At 45.8% G+C, this 20,252-nt stretch overlaps 1 protein-coding gene across 2 annotated transcripts in view; it reads left to right on the forward strand.

Moving 5' to 3' along the window:
• The window catches only part of TAF3 (TATA-box binding protein associated factor 3), a 133,368-nt gene that overhangs the window by 95,845 nt on the left and 17,271 nt on the right, over positions 1–20,252 (forward strand). For both annotated transcript variants that reach the window (XM_077264503.1, XM_077264502.1), the window contains exons 3-4: positions 276–2,044; positions 15,650–15,735. In XM_077264503.1, coding sequence (XP_077120618.1) covers positions 276–2,044; positions 15,650–15,735 — 1,855 coding nt within the window. The remainder of the gene's footprint in view (positions 1–275; positions 2,045–15,649; positions 15,736–20,252) is intronic.

The raw sequence follows: 20,252 nt of genomic DNA on the forward strand, positions 1-20,252 counted from the left end.
ATTTAGCAGGCAGGGGGGATGAGAAGTGGCTCATAAGTGGAGAAAGAAGCAGAATTCTTTAATAAGATAAATTACAACAGTTCTTATATTCACTTGTCCTATTTATTCATACAAAGTTTGTTTGCAAATACAGTTCTCTTTTAATTATATATACTTAATCGGAATATGTAGTTCAAGATCTAAGTTATGATTAGGTGTTTAACATAGCTACAGATATTGTCAGTGTCATTTTTGTGATCAAGTTTAGTGATTGTAATTTTTTTTTCTTTTTACAGAGGAAGAAGAGGAGCAAGTACCCACAGATGGTGGGACTTCAGCAGAAGCTATGCAAGTTCCTTATGAGGAAGGAGAGATGGAAGAAGATGAAACTATTAATGATGAGAACTATTTGAGTAAAAGGCCACTGGATAGTCCAGAGGCCGAAATGCCTTTTCCAAAGCGGCAACGATTAGCTAATAGTAAAGGAGATATTTTGGATGGAACTTTGGAACCAAGGGAGCCACTTAGCTCAATAAATACTCAAAAGGTTTCCCCAATGCTTTCACCCACTCACATACCAGATAATTCTGACTTGACTATTTCTTCTTCAGAACCAGTAATGCTTTCACCTATTCTTAAACCTCAGACTCCTTCAAAACCTTTAGAATCTAAAGCATTAACCTCTAAAACCAAATCAAAAAGTTCACCAGGACAGAAAACTAAATCCCCCAAATCTACAGCTCTAGGCAGTCCAATGCGGTCACCTAAAAATGCGCTAAAAGACAAAAAGTCTCCTGGACGTGCCAAAAGTCCCAAGAGCCCTAAAAGCCCCAAAACTTCTGCCCCTGCTATCCAGCCAACTGTTAAGTCAGAAACGCCTAGCCGTACACCACTAGCTACAGTAAGTGAAAAGATTGGGAGAGAGAATATACAGGTAAAGCCAAGTCAAGCATCACAAGATTCTGAAAAAGTAAACCCTGAAAATCCCTCAAAAAAACCATCAGTGACTGATAATACAATTGAGGATTCGATTGATGCTGTTATTGCTCGGGCTTGTGCTGAGCAAGAACCCGATCCATTTGAGTTTTCCTCAGGTTCTGAATCTGAAGGTGATGTCTTTACTAGTCCAAAAAGACTGACCATAGCAGAACCCGGTACTCCTAAGGTTTCAGCAGCAAACAGTAGTCTTGGTAAAATGTGTAGCACACCACTGCCTGCTTCAGGAGGTACATCTAGTTCTGATATTTCATGGACAATGGATGACTCCATTAATGAAGTGATTCGAAAGGTCAACCAGGAAACTCCACCAAGTGTGTCTATAAGTCAGCCATGCTTTTCCTCTCCCTCTGCATCTCCTCCTACTCCAGAGCCACTTGTAAAAACCTTTGAGGATAAGGCTAAACTAGCTTCACCAGTTGAGTTGAAGAAAAAGGCAAAGAAGGAACTGAAAACAAAGACAAAGAAAAAGGACAAAGAAAAGCAGAAAGACAAAGATAAAAGTAAGGAAAAAAACAAGGACAAAAACAAGGAAAAAGATAAAGACAGTAACAAAGATTCCAAACTTCAGTGGAAGGACTCTATCAAGGATGATGATGGTGAGCTGCCTAGGCTCAAGTCAAAGGATTTGAATGACTCTGAACAGAAACCAAAACAAAAGGAGAGCAGTGGAAAGAAAGAAAAAGAAAAACATAAAGATAAGAAGAAAGATAAAGAAAAGGGTAGAAAGGATAAAGAGAAGAAGGAGAAAGGAAAAGATAAAAACAAAGAAGAAAAGCTAAAAAATGCTCAACCAACCCCTGTTGTGTTACCTTCTAAAGACCTGTCACTGGCAATTCTAAGTACCCCCAATGCAGTTAGACTGCCATCTTTGATGCCTTCCATATCCCCACTTTCCATTCCGGAAAAGGTAACTGAAGATCGAGAAAAAACTAAAGAGAAAGACAAGAAAAAGGAGAAGAAAGAGAAGAAGAAAAAGAAGGACAAAGAAAAAGTGAAGGAGAAAGAAAAGGAGAAAAAAGAAAAGGAAAAGAAGGACAAAGACAAGGAAAAACACAAGCATGACAAAGTAAGGGTTTATAAATGTTCTCTATTATATTCCATATTGCAGATTTATGGTGACCATTGAATGAAGTTAGCCAAGCCTGCTGACCATCTAATATATGGTGATGCCCTGACTGCACATGTAGTGTTGGAAAAGATGGGCATGTTGAATTGTAACATGCCCGCTTCTCATGCCTTAAAGGGTTAATCTGAACATGTTATCTACTGTTCTCAAAATAGGTGATAATTTGAAGATTAGTGGGGGTCTAACAGCTTAGCTTTATACTGATCCTGAGAACCGAGTCGTTGTAATGTGGTGGTGGCCACACATGCACCCCACCACTATATTTATTCTCGGAGACCCTAGGAGATGGTAGTGCTCAGAGCTCTATTTCTGGCCTTCCCATAGAAAATGAATAGAGCGGTGATGTGCATGTGTGGCCACCTCTCCTTTCCAAGGAGGCTTGTGGAGCCCCACCTTTTCAGGAGTGGTGGATGTCCCATCCATTGGAACCCTTCGGATTCACAACCTTTGATTGGTGGCCAGGCAACGCAGCCATTTATAAATTAGGTAGTGAACTTAAATACCGTAAATGGGAAAGTTTTATTGTTCTTTATGTGGGTGACTTGGCTTCTTAGGATTAAAGTGAAGGAGACAAATGAAGAAATGATGTAATACCAGATTATATTGGCAGAGCTGGTCAGTAGCCATCAGGAAGTCCCAGCAAAGATAAACTGTAAAGCTTCCAGCACAAAGAATTCCCGAATAAATGGAGTTGTCCAGCCAAGGATTTCCTAAATCCACCTGACTCCTGCAAGTTAGGATGTTAAACTGGTTCCCCTTTAAATTGTTCTCATTCTCCTGGCGTTTTTGTGCTCTGCCGGGGTTTAGGAGCAATATGGAGTTAAGGCTTTATCAGTTGGTGCCCCGAGGTATGTGGCAAAGCGGCTAAATCCTTAAAGATTAGCAAAAAATGCAGCACATGGCAGTAAAGGGTTTATAAGACTACCATTATTAGTTCAGGTGAAAGGAGAGTTGCTTATACATTAAACTGGACAAATCCACTAACAATGTATTTTCAGGCCCTTACAAAGGGATGTCTTATTGCAGTACATTGCTTTTATGGCGATTTGGGAAGCTTAAAAGTGAAACCGCTCCTGGCCACAGTTTTGTGCTTTCCCTAAAGGCCGGTTGTCCTTTTAACTTGTAAGGCTCAGTTTCCGCTTCTGCTAAAACAAAAAAAAAAAAAACCCTGGCAAGGAAATGCAGAATGTGATAAATTAAAATTACAGTCAAGCCAAGCAATGATTGAATCTTAATGAAAATGGAGATAACACATTAACACAGCAGCAGCGCTAATGAAAATGTAAATGAGATTCTTGTTTTGTCTAAATGATTACATTGTCTTCTTTTTTTTAATATCCCATCTACTACCAGAGGGCCAGACTATGCCCTGCTGAGCCGATCTTCCACGCTCTGAAAGTGCACGCAGCCAGTGTGCTCCTATCTGTTAGACTAACTAGCGAGTAATAGGGTCCCGCTCCTGCGTGTGTCTACTAGTGTATAGCGAGTAATAGGGGCTCGCTCCTGCGTGTGTCTGCTAGTGTATAGTGAGTAATAGGGGCTTGCTCCTGCCTGTGTCTGCTAGTGTATAGTGAGTAATAGGGGCTTGCTCCTGCCTGTGTCTGCTAGTGTATAGCGAGTAATAGGGGCTCGCTCCTGCCTGTGTCTGCTAGTGTATAGCGAGTAATAGGGGTCCGCTCCTGCCTGTGTCTGCTAGTGTATAGCGAGTAATAGGGGCCCGCTCCTGCGTGTGTCTGCTAGTGTATAGTGAGTAATAGGGGCCCGCTCCTGCCTGTGTCTGCTAGTGTATAGCGAGTAATAGGGGCTCGCTCCTGCCTGTGTCTGCTAGTGTATAGCGAGTAATGGGGCCCGCTCCTGCGTGTGTCTGCTAGTGTATAGCGAGTAATGGGGCCCGCTCCTGCCTGTGTCTGCTAGTGTATAGTGAGTAATATGGGCCGCTCCTGCGTGTGTCTGCTAGTGTATAGTGAGTAATAGGGGCCGCTCCTGCCTGTGTCTGCTAGTGTATAGCGAGTAATAGGGGCTTGCTCCTGCCTGTGTCTGCTAGTGTATAGTGAGTAATAGGGGCTCGCTCCTGCTTGTGTCTGCTAGTGTATAGCGAGTAATGGGGCCCGCTCCTGCGTGTGTCTGCTAGTGTATAGTGAGTAATATGGGCCGCTCCTGCGTGTGTCTGCTAGTGTATAGTGAGTAATAGGGGCCGCTCCTGCCTGTGTCTGCTAGTGTATAGCGAGTAATAGGGGCTTGCTCCTGCCTGTGTCTGCTAGTGTATAGTGAGTAATAGGGGCTCGCTCCTGCTTGTGTCTGCTAGTGTATAGCGAGTAATAGGGGCCCGCTCCTGCCTGTGTCTGCTAGTGTATAGTGAGTAATATGGGCCGCTCCTGCGTGTGTCTGCTAGTGTATAGTGAGTAATAGGGGCCCGCTCCTGCCTGTGTCTGCTAGTGTATAGTGAGTAATAGGGGCCCGCTCCTGCCTGTGTCTGCTAGTGTATAGTGAGTAATAGGGGCCCGCTCCTGCCTGTGTCTGCTAGTGTATAGTGAGTAATATGGGCCGCTCCTGCCTGTGTCTGCTAGTGTATAGTGAGTAATATGGGCCGCTCCTGCGTGTGTCTGCTAGTGTATAGTGAGTAATAGGGGCCCGCTCCTGCCTGTGTCTGCTAGTGTATAGTGAGTAATAGGGGCTTGCTCCTGCGTGTGTCTGCTAGTGTATAGTGAGTAATAGGGGCCGCTCCTGCGTGTGTCTGCTAGTGTATAGTGAGTAATAGGGGCCCGCTCCTGCCTGTGTCTGCTAGTGTATAGCGAGTAATAGGGGCTTGCTCCTGCGTGTGTCTGCTAGTGTATAGTGAGTAATAGGGGCCCGCTCCTGCCTGTGTCTGCTAGTGTATAGTGAGTAATAGGGGCTTGCTCCTGCCTGTGTCTGCTAGTGTATAGTGAGTAATAGGGGCCGCTCCTGCGTGTATCTGCTAGTGTATAGTGAGTAATAGGGGCCCGCTCCTGCCTGTGTCTGCTAGTGTATAGTGAGTTATAGGGGCCCGCTCCTGCGTGTGTCTGCTAGTGTATAGCTAGTAATAGGGGCCCGCTCCTGCGTGTGTCTGCTAGTGTATAGCGAGTAATAGGGGCCCGCTCCTGCCTGTGTCTGCTAGTGTATAGTGAGTAATAGGGGCCGCTCCTGCCTGTGTCTGCTAGTGTATAGCGAGTAATAGGGGCTTGCTCCTGCCTGTGTCTGCTAGTGTATAGTGAGTAATAGGGGCCGCTCCTGCGTGTGTCTGCTAGTGTATAGTGAGTAATAGGGGCCCGCTCCTGCGTGTGTCTGCTAGTGTATAGTAATAGGGGCCCGCTCCTGCGTGTGTCTGCTAGTGTATAGCGAGTAATAGGGGCTCGCTCCTGCCTGTGTCTGCTAGTGTATAGCGAGTAATGGGGCCCGCTCCTGCCTGTGTCTGCTAGTGTATAGTGAGTAATATGGGCCGCTCCTGCGTGTGTCTGCTAGTGTATAGTGAGTAATAGGGGCCGCTCCTGCCTGTGTCTGCTAGTGTATAGCGAGTAATAGGGGCTTGCTCCTGCCTGTGTCTGCTAGTGTATAGTGAGTAATAGGGGCCGCTCCTGCGTGTATCTGCTAGTGTATAGTGAGTAATAGGGGCCCGCTCCTGCTTGTGTCTGCTAGTGTATAGTGAATAATAGGGGCCCGCTCCTGCCTGTGTCTGCTAGTGTATAGTAATAGGGGCCCGCTCCTGCGTGTGTCTACTAGTGTATAATGAGTAATAGGGGCTCGCTCCTGCGTGTGTCTGCTAGTGTATAGCGAGTAATAGGGGCCCGCTCCTGCATGTGTCTGCTAGTGTATAGCAAGTAATAGGGGCCCGCTCCTGCCTGTGTCTGCTAGTGTATAGTGAGTAATAGGGGCCCGCTCCTGCCTGTGTCTGCTAGTGTATAGTGAGTAATAGGGGCCCGCTCCTGCTTGTGTCTGCTAGTGTATAGTGAGTAATAGGAGCCCGCTCCTGCGTGTGTCTGCTAGTGTATAGTGAGTAATATGGGCCCGCTCCTGCCTGTGTCTGCTAGTGTATAGTGAGTAATATGGGCCCGCTGCTGCGTGTGTCTGCTAGTGTATAGTGAGTAATAGAGGCCCGCTCCTGCCTGTGTCTGCTAGTGTATAGCTAGTAATAGGGGCCCGCTCCTGCGTGTGTCTGCTAGTGTATAGTGAATAGGGGCCCGCTCCTGCGTGTGTCTGCTAGTGTATAGCGAGTAATAGGGGCTTGCTCCTGCGTGTGTCTGCTAGTGTATAGTGAGTAATAGGGGCTTGCTCCTGCGTGTGTCTGCTAGTGTATAGTGAGTAATAGGGGCCCGCTCCTGCCTGTGTCTGCTAGTGTATAGCGAGTAATAGGGGCTCGCTCCTGCGTGTGTCTGCTAGTGTATAGCGAGTAATAGGGGCTCGCTCCTGCGTGTGTCTGCTAGTGTATAGTGAGTAATAGGGGCTGGCTCCTGCCTGTGTCTGCTAGTGTATAGCGAGTAATAGGGGCTCGCTCCTGCCTGTGTCTGCTAGTGTATAGCGAGTAATGGGGCCCGCTCCTGCCTGTGTCTGCTAGTGTATAGTGAGTAATATGGGCCGCTCCTGCGTGTATCTGCTAGTGTATAGTGAGTAATAGGGGCCGCTCCTGCGTGTGTCTGCTAGTGTATAGTGAGTAATAGGGGCTTGCTCCTGCCTGTGTCTGCTAGTGTATAGTGAGTAATAGGGGCCGCTCCTGCGTGTATCTGCTAGTGTATAGTGAGTAATAGGGGCCCGCTCCTGCTTGTGTCTGCTAGTGTATAGTGAGTAATAGGGGCCCGCTCCTGCCTGTGTCTGCTAGTGTATAGTGAGTAATAGGGGCCCGCTCCTGCTTGTGTCTGCTAGTGTATAGTGAGTAATAGGAGCCCGCTCCTGCGTGTGTCTGCTAGTGTATAGTGAGTAATATGGGCCCGCTCCTGCCTGTGTCTGCTAGTGTATAGTGAGTAATATGGGCCCGCTGCTGCGTGTGTCTGCTAGTGTATAGTGAGTAATAGAGGCCCGCTCCTGCCTGTGTCTGCTAGTGTATAGCTAGTAATAGGGGCCCGCTCCTGCGTGTGTCTGCTAGTGTATAGTGAATAGGGGCCCGCTCCTGCGTGTGTCTGCTAGTGTATAGCGAGTAATAGGGGCTTGCTCCTGCGTGTGTCTGCTAGTGTATAGTGAGTAATAGGGGCTTGCTCCTGCGTGTGTCTGCTAGTGTATAGTGAGTAATAGGGGCCCGCTCCTGCCTGTGTCTGCTAGTGTATAGCGAGTAATAGGGGCTCGCTCCTGCGTGTGTCTGCTAGTGTATAGCGAGTAATAGGGGCTCGCTCCTGCGTGTGTCTGCTAGTGTATAGTGAGTAATAGGGGCTGGCTCCTGCCTGTGTCTGCTAGTGTATAGCGAGTAATAGGGGCTCGCTCCTGCCTGTGTCTGCTAGTGTATAGCGAGTAATGGGGCCCGCTCCTGCCTGTGTCTGCTAGTGTATAGTGAGTAATATGGGCCGCTCCTGCGTGTATCTGCTAGTGTATAGTGAGTAATAGGGGCCGCTCCTGCGTGTGTCTGCTAGTGTATAGTGAGTAATAGGGGCTTGCTCCTGCCTGTGTCTGCTAGTGTATAGTGAGTAATAGGGGCCGCTCCTGCGTGTATCTGCTAGTGTATAGTGAGTAATAGGGGCCCGCTCCTGCTTGTGTCTGCTAGTGTATAGTGAGTAATAGGGGCCCGCTCCTGCCTGTGTCTGCTAGTGTATAGTAATAGGGGCCCGCTCCTGCGTGTGTCTACTAGTGTATAATGAGTAATAGGGGCTCGCTCCTGCGTGTGTCTGCTAGTGTATAGTGAGTAATAGGGGCCCGCTCCTGCCTGTGTCTGCTAGTGTATAGTAATAGGGGCCCGCTCCTGCGTGTGTCTACTAGTGTATAATGAGTAATAGGGGCTCGCTCCTGCGTGTGTCTGCTAGTGTATAGCGAGTAATAGGGGCCCGCTCCTGCATGTGTCTGCTAGTGTATAGTGAGTAATAGGGGCCCGCTCCTGCGTGTGTCTGCTAGTGTATAGTGAGTAATATGGGCCCGCTCCTGCCTGTGTCTGCTAGTGTATAGTGAGTAATATGGGCCCGCTGCTGCGTGTGTCTGCTAGTGTATAGTGAGTAATAGAGGCCCGCTCCTGCCTGTGTCTGCTAGTGTATAGCTAGTAATAGGGGCCCGCTCCTGCGTGTGTCTGCTAGTGTATAGTGAATAGGGGCCCGCTCCTGCGTGTGTCTGCTAGTGTATAGCGAGTAATAGGGGCCCGCTCCTGCGTGTGTCTGCTAGTGTATAGTGAGTAATATGGGCCGCTCCTGCGTGTGTCTGCTAGTGTATAGTGAGTAATAGAGGCTTGCTCCTGCGTGTGTCTGCTAGTGTATAGTGAGTAATAGGGGCCCGCTCCTGCCTGTGTCTGCTAGTGTATAGCGAGTAATAGGGGCCCGCTCCTGCGTGGGGGTTTCTGCTAGTGTATAGTGAGTAATAGGGGCCCGCTCCTGCTTGTGTCTGCTAGTGTATAGTGAGTAATAGGGGCCCGCTCCTGCCTGTGTCTGCTAGTGTATAGTAATAGGGGCCCGCTCCTGCGTGTGTCTACTAGTGTATAATGAGTAATAGGGGCTCGCTCCTGCGTGTGTCTGCTAGTGTATAGCGAGTAATAGGGGCCCGCTCCTGCGTGTGTCTGCTAGTGTATAGCGAGTAATAGGGGCCCGCTCCTGCTTGTGTCTGCTAGTGTATAGTGAGTAATAGGAGCCCGCTCCTGCGTGTGTCTGCTAGTGTATAGTGAGTAATAGGGGCCCGCTCCTGCCTGTGTCTGCTAGTGTATAGTGAGTAATAGGGGCCCGCTCCTGCGTGTGTCTGCTAGTGTATAGCGAGTAATAGGGGCCCGCTCCTGCCTGTGTCTGCTAGTGTATAGCGAGTAATAGGGGCCCGCTCCTGCGTGTGTCTGCTAGTGTATAGTGAGTAATAGGGGCTTGCTCCTGCGTGTCTGCTAGTGTATAGTGAGTAATAGGGGCCCGCTCCTGCCTGTGTCTGCAAGTGTATAGTGAGTTATAGGGGCCCGCTCCTGCGTGTGTCTGCTAGTGTATAGTGAGTAATAGGGGCCCGCTCCTGTGTGTGTCTGCTAGTGTATAGTGAGTAATAGGGGCTCGCTCCTGCCTGTCTGCTAGTGTATAGTGAGTAATAGGGGCCCGCTCCTGCCTGTGTCTGCTAGTGTATAGTGAGTAATAGGGGCCGCTCCTGCCTGTGTCTGCTAGTGTATAGTGAGTTATAGGGGCCCGCTCCTGCGTGTGTCTGCTAGTGTATAGTGAGTAATAGGGGCCCGCTCCTGCGTGTGTCTGCTAGTGTATAGTGAGTAATAGGGGCTCGCTCCTGCCTGTGTCTGCTAGTGTATAGTGAGTAATAGGGGCCCGCTCCTGCCTGTTTCTGCTAGTGTATAGTGAGTAATAGGGGCCCGCTCCTGCCTGTTTCTGCTAGTGTATAGTGAGTAATAGGGGCCCGCTCCTGCGTGTGTCTGCTAGTGTATAGTGAGTAATAGGGGCCCGCTCCTGCCTTTTTCTGCTAGTGTATAGTGAGTAATAGGGGCCCGCTCCTGCGTGTGTTTGTAGTGTATAGTGAGTACTGTAATAGGGGCCCGCTCATATGTGTGTCTGCTAGGCAGGAGATCTCCAGAACAGCTGATTATTGAGCAGTGATGCTTACTTGTCTAGGTGTACCCCATCTTAGGGTATGTGCACACATTGCATATTTCCTGCAGAACTGCAGCTTTTTTTTCCGCGCAGAACCGCTGCAGATCCGCAAGTGATTTACAGTACAATGTAAATCAATGGCAAAAAAAATGCTGTGCTAATGGTGCGGAAAATTCTGCACCGAAAACGCAGCAGATTCAAAAAAAGGAGCATGTCAATTCTTTTTGCAGATCTGCTGCGTTTCTGCACCCATTCCATTATAGAAATCTGCAGGGGTTAAAAAAGGAAGAAATCTGCTCAAAAATCTGCAACGTGCGCACATACCAAAAAAAGGCGCAGATTCTGACCTGCTTTTTCTGCCAAGAAATGCAGAATCTGTACAGAAAATTCTATAGTCAAATCTGCAACGTGTGCATATAGCCTTATATTGGTTTCCTACTAGCTGGTTATTGAAAACCAGGAGGTTTGGGGCAGACTGGGTGTTCTCTGCAGGACTGCGGCCATTAAGCAACCATTTGTCGACCATAGGTAAGCTGTAAAGTGGTTGTTTCATGGGAACTTGTCAGCAAGTATTTGCACACCATTTGAGAGCAGCGTAAAGTAGGGGCAGAGACCCTGATTCCAGCAATATCACTTTCTGGGCTGCTTGCTGTCATTTTGATACAATTTCTGTTTTACCAGCTGCAGATCTACCAGTTCTCCAAATTCTGAGGTGTGTATATCCCCCACCCACACCACTGATTGGAAACTTGCTGTGTATAGGCAGAAAGCTGGAGGGAGGGGGCGGGATTATACAGCACTCATGAATATTGAGGATTACGTGGTAGCAGGTTTACTAGTCCTGTAGTGCTAAGCTCCTGATAAAACATTTGATTTTATCAAAATTACAGCAAGTAACCTAGTGACTCACACATGGCTGCAATCAGGGTGTGTGTAAGGAAAACACACACGAGAGGAGAGCCTGGGGATACGGATATCCCCCCTGCTGTCACCAATCTGTGACAGAGCTTAAACAGTCACCACTCTCTGGCGCCTCTTTACCCTCAGGTCAGTCAGGGAACTGCACCTAGGATAAGTAGTCGCCAGAGAGGCTGCACTGTCTCGTACTGGTTATCGGGGCACTCTGCAGTGAGGGCAGTATATATATCACCAGTCCCTGGTCAGGAGTATATATAAACCTTCAATCCGTCATTTCCAGTATCCCCAATAAAACCATAACGGTATGCTGCCACCAGGTCCTCATTAGATATAAGTCCGGTCCATTAACAAGCTTATATCGGGTCAGAAACCAACCCCAGGTAGCGTATAAGTACTAGTCGAACTCACGGACGTGGGAAATCTGATTTTGAGATGAGTGGCCCAAGATATTGGGGATAGCAGTTAGCTGTATGTGTCACGTTACCGTTTCTTATAACTTGTGGATGGAGGGAATTTCTCATATCCACAGGCATCTTCTTAGTTTCTGGTCTGTCTCCACGCGTGACGTGATGTGGCTTCCATGGCAGAACAATGACAAAGGCTAAGGGTATGTGCACACGTTGCGGATTTTGTTGCGGATCTGCAGCAGTTTTCCCTGAGTTTACAGTACCATGTAAACCTAAATCCGCAGTGCACATGCTACGTTTCCGCGCATTGTTTATTCTGCAGCATGTCAATTCTTTGTGCGGATTTCACAGCGGTTTACACCTGCTCCATATAGGAATCCGCAAGTGTAAAACCGCAGGTGGAATCCGCACAAAATCCACAAAAAAATTGCGGTAATTCCGCAGGAAATCCACAGTGTGGTTCACCTGCGGATTTATCAAAATCAGTCCGGAAAATCCGCACCACTTTCCGCAACGTGTGCACGTGGCCTAAAGGTGTGTAGCTAGCTTTTAACCCTTAGCTCGCCCCCTCCCATATTTGCCACCGCCACTCTGGGTTGGACTGAACTCTCCTCCCTTGACCTCCTAACTGTAATAATTTCCAATATCTAAGATGGGTCATAACTTCCTGGGGGGGTAGGTCCAAACAGGACTACTGACGTCTCTACAGGTTCACTGGGGCAAGACCGCTACGGAGAGTCCAAACTGGGATCGGCTAAGTGGTTCTGGAGAGCCGGTGTCGATAGTTCGGTGTCCTGGACAGTTAAGGTACCGTCACATTAAGCGACGCTGCAGCGATATAGACAACGATGCCGGTCGCTGTTTCGTCGTTGTGTGGTCGCTGGAGAGCTGTCACACAGACAGCTCTCCAGAGACCAACGATGCCGAAGTCCCCCCGGTAACCAGGGTAAACATCGGGTTACTAAGCGCAGGGCCGCGCTTAGTAGCCCGATGTTTACCCTGGTTACCAGTGTAAATGTGAAAAAAACAAACACTACATACTTACATTCCGGTGTCTGTCGGGTCCCCTGGCGTCCGCTTCCCTGCACTGTGTAAGTGCCGGCCCTAAAGCACAGCGGTGACGTCAACGCTGTGCTCTGCTTTACGGCCGGCGCTGACACAGTGCAGGGAAGCGGACGCCGGGGGACCCGACAGACACCAGAATGTAAGTATGTAGTGTTTGTTTTTTTTCACATTTACACTGGTAACCAGGGTAAACATCGGGTTACTAAGCGCGGCCCTGCGCTTAGTAACCCGATGTTTACCCTCGTTACCAGTGAAGACATCGCTGAATCCGCGTCACACACACCGACTCAGCGATGTCAGCGGGTGATCCAGCGACGAAATAAGGTGCTGACCTTCTAGCTCCGACCAACGATGTCACAGCAGGATCCTGATCGCTGCTGCGTGTCAAACACAACGATATCGCTATCCAGGACGCTGCAACGTCACGGATCGCTAGCGATATTGTTGTTAAGTTGTTCAGTGTGAAGGTACCTTTAGAGAAATATGAGACACTGGGGTGCGTACGGAGGGCTCCCAGGGTTCTGGTGGTATAGTGGACTTAACCCTGAGGTGCACAGTACTCTCATAATTCATCTCTAGATGTCGGTGACGCTCGGTCTAGAGCTTTCCCTTGATGTGGGCCGCCTTGCACAAATGACCGCAGGGGGTCCCAGCTCTGCTCCTTCTCTCCTTGCCTTCATTAACACGTGATCTCTAATTCTCTGGCCATACGGTAAAGTTCTGTTTTTTTGAGAATTGTGTACTTATTACACTGTGTTCCAAATTATTATGCAAATAAGATTTCCTCATATTTTCTCTAAATTACCTATCTGAATTGCAGTCATTGTTATTTTCCAGTCATCTACTATTCTAGTATAATTGCAATGTTTTGGAACAAACTGCCTATGAAAACAGTATCTTTTAAAAAAAAAAAAAATAAACACTCAAAATGCATTTTCCAAATTATTATGCACAGCAGAGTTTTCAACATTTTTTATTTTTATTTTGAACAAAAAAATGGTCAATTGTGAAGTTATAAGCATTATCAGCTTATTACAAAATGAAATCAAACAGTTTTCAAGTGAAAACTTTATTCTAGGTGATGTTACATTTGCACGTAGGACCCCTTGTTCGAAAGAAGCTTCTGAACTCTCTCGTCCATTGAATTTGTCAGTTTTTGGAGAGTTTCTGCTTCAATTGTTTTGCATGTGGACAGAATACCCTCCCAGAGCTGTTGCTTAGATGTGAACTGCCTCCCGCCATCATAGACACTCCTTTTTGATGATGCTCCAGAGGTTCTCAATGGGGTTGAGGTCAGGGGAAGATGGTGGCCACACCATAAGATTGTCCTCTTTTATGCCCATAGCAGCCAGAGATGCAGATGTGTTTTTTGCATCATGAGATGGTGCATTATCATGCATGAAAATGATCTTGCTGCGGAAAGCACGGTTCTTCCTCTTGAACCATGGCAGGAAGTGTTGTTTTAGAAACTCCACATAGATTATGGAGTTCATCTTTACCCCTTCAGGGATCATAAAGGGGCTGACAATCTCTCTCCCCATGATTCCAGCCCAAAACATTACTCCACCTCCTCCTTTTTTGGTGCCTTAGCCGTGTTTTCATGGGGTGTCCATCAACCAGCCATCCTCCACTCCATCCATCTGGACCATCGAGCGTTGCACGGCACTCATCGGTGAACAAAACAGTTTGGAAGTCAGTCTTCATGTATCGTTTGGCCAACTGGAGCCGTTTCTGCTTGTGTGCAGTGGATAGAGGTGGTCGACAGGATGGCTTACGCACAGCTGCAAACCTCTGAAGGACCCTGCATCTCGTTGTTCTGGGGACGTTGGAGGCACCAGCAGCTTCAAAAACTTGTCTGCTGCTATGACAAGGCATTTTTGCAGCTGCTCTTTTAACCTTACGCAATTGCTTGTTGGAAAGAGTCCTCAATTTTTCCTTAGCACGCACACGTGTGTGCTGGGAATCAGCTACATACTTCTTGATTGTGCGATGATCACGATGAAGTGTCTTGGCAATGTTGATTGTAGTCATGCCTTGACCTAAATACTCCACAATTTGTTGCTTCTCAGCAGCTGACACATCCATATTCTTTCCCATTTTGGCACAAAATGTAGGCTGCTTAATAATGTGGAACAGCCTTCTTAAGTAGTCTTGCCTTTATTTGGACACACCTGCCAAACTAATTTGCACAGGTATCTTCAATTGCTTTCAGTGATATAAAGAGCCCTGACACACATCACCATCAATGAGTTTAAATGACAAACAAAAAAATTCTAACCTTATCACTCCTAAACTCTTTGTGCATAATAATTTGGAACACAGTGTAGTGATGAGCAAATATACTCATTACTCGAGATTTCTCGATCATGCTCGGGGGTCCTCCGAGTATTTTTTAGTGCTCGGAGATTTAGTTTTCATCGCCGCAGCTGAATGATTTACATCTGTTAGCCAGCATAGGTACATGTGGGGGTTGCCTGGTTGGTCATCACTAGTACTTATCCCAAGGGGGAGGGGGGGCACTTCAGGAGTGGAGGAAGATCTCTGGACAATATATTGGGCCTGAACTAATAAATCCAAAATGGAGTCTCCCTCGTCCCTCACAGTATCTGACTCTACATTATGCTGCTTTGCGTAGTTGGCATAAACCTGGTGACAGATTCACTTTAATGGCCTGTGTAAGGCTGGAGGGGCACACTTCTAAGGGCACATAACCATTTGTTGAATACAGTGACCTTTAAGCGTGCTTTAAAAACAAATCAACCAACAAACAAGCTTTTCTTCTTGTTGGCTTATCTAAATGGATTATTTAAATGGATCCTTAGTGTCTCTTCTGACGTAAAGGAGATTCAGTTTTATGGAAATAAAAAAAGATCATTTTATGATAAAAATATATACACAGTGTTTTAGCTGCAGTGATCTTGTGGAGCTGAAGAGGAGACAGGCTGGTATGTATTTGTGTGTATTAACACTGTGTATGTGTGTAATGACGACGTGATTATACTTGAATTAATGTTGATTTTTTTTGTTCAAGAATAAATGTGATTGTTCATGGGGGAAAAAAATTATATCCACCGACATCAAGCCCTAACCCATTTTTTGGAGCAAAAAATAATACAAGACCCTGTCTGATTATAGGGGAAACACGGTAATGTATTTACTATGGCATACTCGCTGTGGAATTTCTGCAGCAGATACATTCCATCTGGACTCTCCCTTAATGGGGATAGGTTTGCAGTCTGTAGTTGACTTTACAGTGTCACAAAAAGTGAATACCTGTACTTATCATAAGTCTTAATGGGCCGCTGCTTTCCTAAGGGAAAAAAACAAGTTAAAATGTGCTCCCCCTCCGGAATATCGCTGCTAATCTGTTTCCATCTAGGGGAAAACAAATTCTGATGTCTTTTGTATAGGTGGCTAACTTCATGTCTTCTAAACAAAACCTTCTATTTTAGCAGGCCAAAGTGGAACTATCTATTCCTGCCCCTTCACCTGTGATTCCCCGACTGACACTGAGGGTTGGCGCAGGCCAAGATACAATGTAAGTAATGACAGGTGACAATGGAACAACTTGTGTTATTTTTCCATATTACTTCTGTGATTAGCATCGTAGCTTGAAATATTATAATTGTAAAGATGTTGTCATCAGAAAATGCCATATTGTTTAAATTAGATTTTTTACATTAAATTAAAAATGAGACGCTTGGGGAATCTTAGAATTTGCACGTATGTCCCTCATTGGACTTAGTCTCTTAATTTCCTATTGTTTCAGGAAATTCACATGTACGTTAACCACAATAGCCTGACTCTGACCCTATTTTTGTATGGAAGCATCTAATGAGTGTGTGCCAAGGTCATTGTGAGGGGAGGGGAGCAGGGTCAGGTGTGACATTGATGAAGCCTGTGATCAGCTGGGTATGAAGGGGTTACCTGTCATTGTAATACGGGAACTCCTGTTAACTCTTCCCAAAATGAAAGAAAGTTGGAGTCTAAATAGCCCCAGTGTCAAAATTGCAAGGTTACCAACTTTTTTTTTTTTTATAAATATTGTGATATAGAGAAGAAAAAGCATTGCAGCATTTTCCCACATCTGCCTAAAACTTTAGCACTGTAAATTAAAAAAAAATAAAAAATTGGCAAATCAAGAATGCTTTCAAAATCCAAAGCGAATGAACAGAAGAGAAATTCAAATCAATATTTGGTGTGACTGTTCATTGCCCTCAAAACAGCATACATTCTTCTAGGTACACAGCTCAAAGGATTTTGTAGGTCTATAGCCTGGTGTCTGAGTAACCAACTGTACCCAACAGGTGATATTGGTCATTATTTTCAGAGGTAGGTTCAAACACAGTCAGCAATTGTAAAAGCAAGAGCTTTGCACGAGGCTTACAACTGGGTGAGGAACTGCCAAACACTGCTATAAGGGTATGTGCACATGTCAGGATTTCTTGCAGAAATTTTCCTGACAAAAACTGGACATTTCTGCCAGAAAACCACATGCGTTTTTTCGCGTTTTTTCATGCGTTTTTGACACGTTTTTTTCCAAATGCATAGAATTGCGGGAAAAACGCGGAAAATCCGCAAAATTAATGAACATGCTGCTTTTTTTATCGCAATGCGTTTTTTTCGCAGAACAAAACGCACCATGTGCACAAAACATGCAGAATGCATTCTAAATGATAGGATGCATAATGTATGCATTTTTAATGAGTTTTCGCGAAAAAAAACCTGAACGTGTGCACATAGCCTAAAGGTGAGGTTGTGGAAGACCAGTTTTGTGTCATAGGTTATACACCATAGCAAGACTGAGCCCAGCACTAAGACACAATTTCAAAGCTGACTGGTGTTTCAAGATGTGCTATTTAACCCCTTAGTGACGAAGCCAATTTGTACCTTAATGACCAAGCCAATTTTTACAATTCTTACAGCTTACATTCTTATAGCTCTGGGATGCTTTAACGGATTCTAAGATTGTTTTTTTCGTGACATATTGTACTTCATGTTAGTGGTAAAATTTCTTCGATATGACTTAAGTTTATTTATGAAAAACCGGAAATTTGGCAAAAAATTTGCAATTTTCAAACTTCTAATTTTTGTGCCCTTAAATCGGAGAGTCGTGTCACACAAAATAGTTAATAAATAACATTTCCCACATGTCAACTTTACATCAGAACAATTTTGGAAACCTTTTGTTTTTTTTTTGTTAGGATGTTATAAGGGTTAAAAGTTGACCAGCGATTTCTAATTTTTCCAACAAAATTTACAAAACCATTTTATTTTAGGGACCACCTCACATTTAAAGTGAGTTGGGGGGGGGGGGGGGTCAGTGTGACAAAATACCCAGAAGTGACACCATTCTAAAAACTGCACCCCTCAAGGGGCACAAAACCACATCCAAGAAGTTTATTAACCCTTCATGTGGCTGGAATCAATGGCGGGCACCATGTTGCGTTTGGAAACCCCCTGATGTACCTAAACAGGGGAACCCCCTAATTCTAACACAGCCCTAACCCCAACACGCCCCTGATTCCCAACCCTAACCGTAATTTCAACCATAACCCCAACTCTAGCCCAACCCTAACCATAGCCCTAGCTCTAACCCCCTACCCTAACTGCAAAGATAGGTAAAAATAATAGTTTGGAAAAAATGCATTTTTTTATTTTAAGGGGATGACAAAGGGGGGGTTTGATTTACTATATTTTTTTTTTATTTTGATCACAGTGATCAAAATGAACCAATAGGAAATATCTCCTATTGTTCCTTGATACCGGCCGGCAGATCTCAGCGGGCGCATTTTTCTTCCAGGGAGATGAAGCTGCGGGCCAGGGGACAGAGCAGGAGGGTCCAGAGAGGGCGGAGGTACCAGGGTGGCTCGGGGGACCCCATTTCTCTCTTCTCTGGTATGCTAAATCATATCAGAGGAGAGAGAAATGAATGGGAAATCAGACGTTTTGTGATTGCCGTTATTCGGTGAATCACAAGATTGGGGACGGTAAAAACCAAACTGAATCATGTTCTCCGAGGTCTCCGCTACCCCCGGTAGCAGAGACCGCAGGGATTTTCCGGCCGCTCTAAGAAATAAGGCCCTTTAACTGCCGCCGTTAAAAGATGTATTGGCGGTTGTTAAGGGGTTGAGCTTTTTTTAAGAAAGGACAACAGTGAGGACTGTAGAGACAGTGGTCAGCCAAGGAGACTTTGTGCAGCACATGAGACACATTCCAAGGCAACTACCCTTGGAAATCGGACAATGTCCATCAGTGCCATCCGCCCAGGTCTGGCAGCAGCCAGTGGGACCCAGCAACACTCATCTACTGTACAGAAAAGAGTGTCCAGAAGTGGTCTTCATGGAAGGATTTGTTTACACTAACCGACCAGCGGTACAATACGACCACCGATCGGTAAAGTTTTAATGATTGCCAGTCTTTTGAATTCCTGTTTACACTGGTTGACCAAATCTTTGCTAGATCGCTCCATGTACATAGGCTGCCTTTGTTCTTAGCAGTGAGAGTCCCATTAGCACAATAAGGCCAGGTTCATACTGCGTTAAAGCAGCCCGTTCAATGCATAGCGTTGACGAGCTGTGTTAACGCGATGGAGTGTATGATATAGCGTCATGCTATACCGTTAGCGCAGATGATTCATCTGTGCTAGCGGTGACGGAGCCTCAGATGATGCAGCCTGCGTCCGAGGCTCCGTCACTGAATGACGGCACATTGCTAGCGCGTGCCGATTATGGTGCACCCGATAATAGGGGTTAATGGCAGCGTTAACGGACTGCCATAACGCAGTGTGACCCAAGCCTAACCTGTACATGAATGCAGAAGTGACCGCATGTGATGGGAGCTCAGGAGCTGAGATCTCTCCACACAGATGACAGCTGTATTACATAGCCAGTATCTCTAACAGCTGTCTAGCCATTTAAATCCATGACCACGGGCATCAATTGGCTTCCAAGGCATCCGGCGGTCTCTTGAAGGCCTTTGTCGCTGCCATCGTGGTACTCCACACGCTGAACTTTAAAAGATACAAAGATTTTCACTGTATGCTGCCACTTTACCATATTGCAGTATTTTGCATAAGCAATCAAACACCTATTCAAACCCCCTAATGGGACCCAAAAATTAAAAAAAATTAAAAATCGAACTGTATATCAAGGGTTAAAGGGTTTTTCCACATGTTTACGAGTTCCCAGCTCTCCACAGGATACTTGGAAACTTGCTTATCCCTAGAATAGGGCTGTGATATGCCCGATTGGAGTGGTGACTGCCCATGCTCACCACCACTCCATGTATTGTCTACTGGAGCAGTCCCATAGACAATGAATGGAATAATCGGCAAGTGGTCACTGATCCTGAGGTTAGGCGAGCCCAGGACTGCCATATATACTTTTGGATTAGAAGTCTCCAGTTTTCTGCTTAATTGAGAACAAGTTATGGTCCTGACTATCTGATTATGGCATACACGTTGCCATTTACAATAGCCGCATTTGCCGACATACCAATTCTACAGCTGCCAAATAAGTATTTCAGGGAAATTTACTGGATTCAATTCTAATGCAATTAGACCTCATTTGGTTCCTTAAATAAATAAAAGGTCAGTCTGCAAATTAAGCTTATCTCTGGCCACAGCTTCCATAAATTGTGTTTTAATGTTTTTTTCACAGATCTTATCCATAATGGGTTAGGTGGTGTTAGTTCATTTGGATTTAAAATATTTAAGACTGCTTCTTAATGTATTATTTGAACAGTGCATTACGGCATTTTCTCTGCAGTGTTATCAAGTCCCTGATCACTAATTGAGTTAATGCCACTAGGTGCTTAAGATATGGCATGCAGCGGACACTGAGGTTCTCCATTGGGTGCGCAACTGCCTTGTACACCTACTGTACATTAGCATTCACATCACTAGTCTGTTCTCTACATCACTTACCCAAAATCTAGAAATGAACAACCAGCCATTGTGTATAGATTGTCGGCACACATTGGGGTAAACAGCTTGACCGGAAGATTATATTTATTTAATTGAAATGGGTTCAGAGCAGATGATAAAATAACTTC

Source organism: Ranitomeya variabilis, chromosome 5 (assembly GCF_051348905.1).
Source record: "Ranitomeya variabilis isolate aRanVar5 chromosome 5, aRanVar5.hap1, whole genome shotgun sequence".
In the NCBI taxonomy this organism is placed as follows: Eukaryota; Metazoa; Chordata; class Amphibia; order Anura; family Dendrobatidae; genus Ranitomeya; species Ranitomeya variabilis.